The 2020-nt window shown below is 38.5% G+C and overlaps 1 protein-coding gene across 1 annotated transcript; it reads left to right on the top strand.

The window, feature by feature from the left end:
* Positions 1–219: 219 nt before the first annotated feature.
* LOC148176723 (facilitated trehalose transporter Tret1-like) lies at positions 220–1675 on the top strand. Its single transcript, XM_088032791.1, has 2 exons — positions 220–298; positions 348–1675. The coding sequence occupies exons 1-2, from the start codon at positions 220–222 to the stop codon at positions 1673–1675; spliced, it is 1407 nt and encodes a 468-aa protein (XP_087888917.1).
* Positions 1676–2020: the final 345 nt, after the last annotated feature.

Raw genomic sequence — 2020 nt, forward strand, 5'->3', positions numbered from 1 at the left:
TAGCTGCGGTCAGTACAAGTCTACCGTTTCTTGCCCAGAGGCCTCACCCTGTATATGGACCGGTTTGTTTACATAAACAGAACAAAGAGATCCCCAGATTAAAAATTATCTTTGTCGTTTTTCGTAGCAACAATGCCAAACTTAACATTACGTTTAAGAATGTTGTTTGATTATCTTGTCTGATGCAAATATCAAATTCAATCTTAGAAAATAAAAAAGATGACCTGTGATAAAACCAAAAATGAAGCTACAATGGAGAAGGACAAAGACTGGTTTCAAATTTTGGCAATCGTTTTAGGTAACTCAACTGAATGCTTGTTTGAGATTGTAATTTCTTTTGCTTTTAGCATGTGTATCATCAGCGACAACTGGTATGTTATACTCATGGTCTTCTCCTTCAATTCCCAAAATTGTGGAAGACAAAGTGAACTACAACATTACTCTAGACGAAGCGTCTTACTTTACAGTTTTACCACCAGTAGGAGCCATCGTGTCTTCGTTTCTCTTTGCAAAACTGAACGACTCCATCGGAAGAAAGTACACTCTTCTGCTAATCACGCTTCCTCACATAGTCTCGTTGACTATCATCTCAACAGCTTCGTCCGTTTATCTCTTGTACGCTTCTAGATTCATCACCGGCTTTGGAGACGCTTGCTTATTTTCGTCTTTGCCAGTGTACGTAGGCGAGATCGCCACCCCCAAAATCCGAGGCTCTTGGGGTAACTTCATAACCTTCAACCACTTCATTGGTCAACTAACCATCAACATCATCGGAAGCTACATTTCCGTGTCCACATCTGCAAGTCTTTGCCTCGTCTTCCCCGTATTCTTCTTTTGCAGTTTTATGTTCATGCCGGAAACACCTTACTTTCACCTCATGAAGGGACGAATGGAAGAAGCGCGAAAATCTCTTCAGACGCTGCGCCGGAGGGTCAACGTCGACGAAGAATTGCAGAAATTGAAAAGTGACGTCAATCGGCAAATGTCGGAATCTGGGACGTGGAAAGATCTCTTCACCATACGAAGCAATCGGAAGGCTATATATGCAGGCGTGTTCTTGAGGGCTTCGCAACAGATGGGAGGTTCTTCGGTTTTTGCTGTTTACACGCAGTACATATTTTTAAAGGCAGGTGGGAATGTTGCCGCAAGTACTTCTTCTATTATCTTCATGGCTTTATGTGCGTCTTTGAATTTGTGTGCGGCGTTTACTCTCGACCGAATTGGGCGGCGGAGATCTTATTTCTTGTCATCATTGCTTTGTGGTTGCACATTGATGATCGAAGCTGTTTATTTCGGTCTTGATCAGTTTTATTCCTTGGAAGGTTTGAACTGGATACCGCTATCTGGAATGATTCTTTTCGTTTTCTTTTACTCTTTTGGTCTTGGAATAGTTCCTACTTTGATGTTAGGAGAGTTGTTTTCCACCAGTATCAAAGGAAAAGGTTTGATACTATTGAATATTGTATATGGAATTTTACTTAGCACCGTCACTAAACTGTTTCATTTGCTTGACACTACTTTTGGTCTGTTTTCTCCATTTTTATTATTTTCACTAAGTTGCTTCATTTCATCAGGATTGGCGTTATTTTTTGTGCCGGAAACTAAAGGAAAAAGTTTGGAGGAGATTCAACAGACTTTGAAACGAAATAAAACTGAAGAGAAAGGGACGTGTTGATAAGTGCAATCAAATAAAAAGTGGCTAAAATATTATAGAAGCGTTTTAGGACGTATCGGAAGACTTGAATTGGTTGGATTCAGTGTCTTTAGTCATTCTTTATTCAACCTGTTTTACTGTCAACAGTTTCTGTTTTTTGAGTTTACAAATTAAAATTCTTTAAAAATTCGTGTATTTAATCAAAATGTTTGAAAGTTAGTGATTTAACTACAATACAAATTAGAGTGTCCTTGGCTTTTCGTGGTTCTTCAAAAAAAAAAAAATGCTTATTTTAGGTCTAAAATTTTGAAAATTGGCACTTTTAATAAGACAGTCATGGGCGAAAATCTCGACAAATTTTGTTAA

This window comes from Gnatocerus cornutus, chromosome 3 (genome assembly GCF_029298725.1).
Source record: "Gnatocerus cornutus isolate USDA-ARS CGAHR chromosome 3, icGnaCorn1.1, whole genome shotgun sequence".
In the NCBI taxonomy this organism is placed as follows: domain Eukaryota; kingdom Metazoa; phylum Arthropoda; class Insecta; order Coleoptera; family Tenebrionidae; genus Gnatocerus; species Gnatocerus cornutus.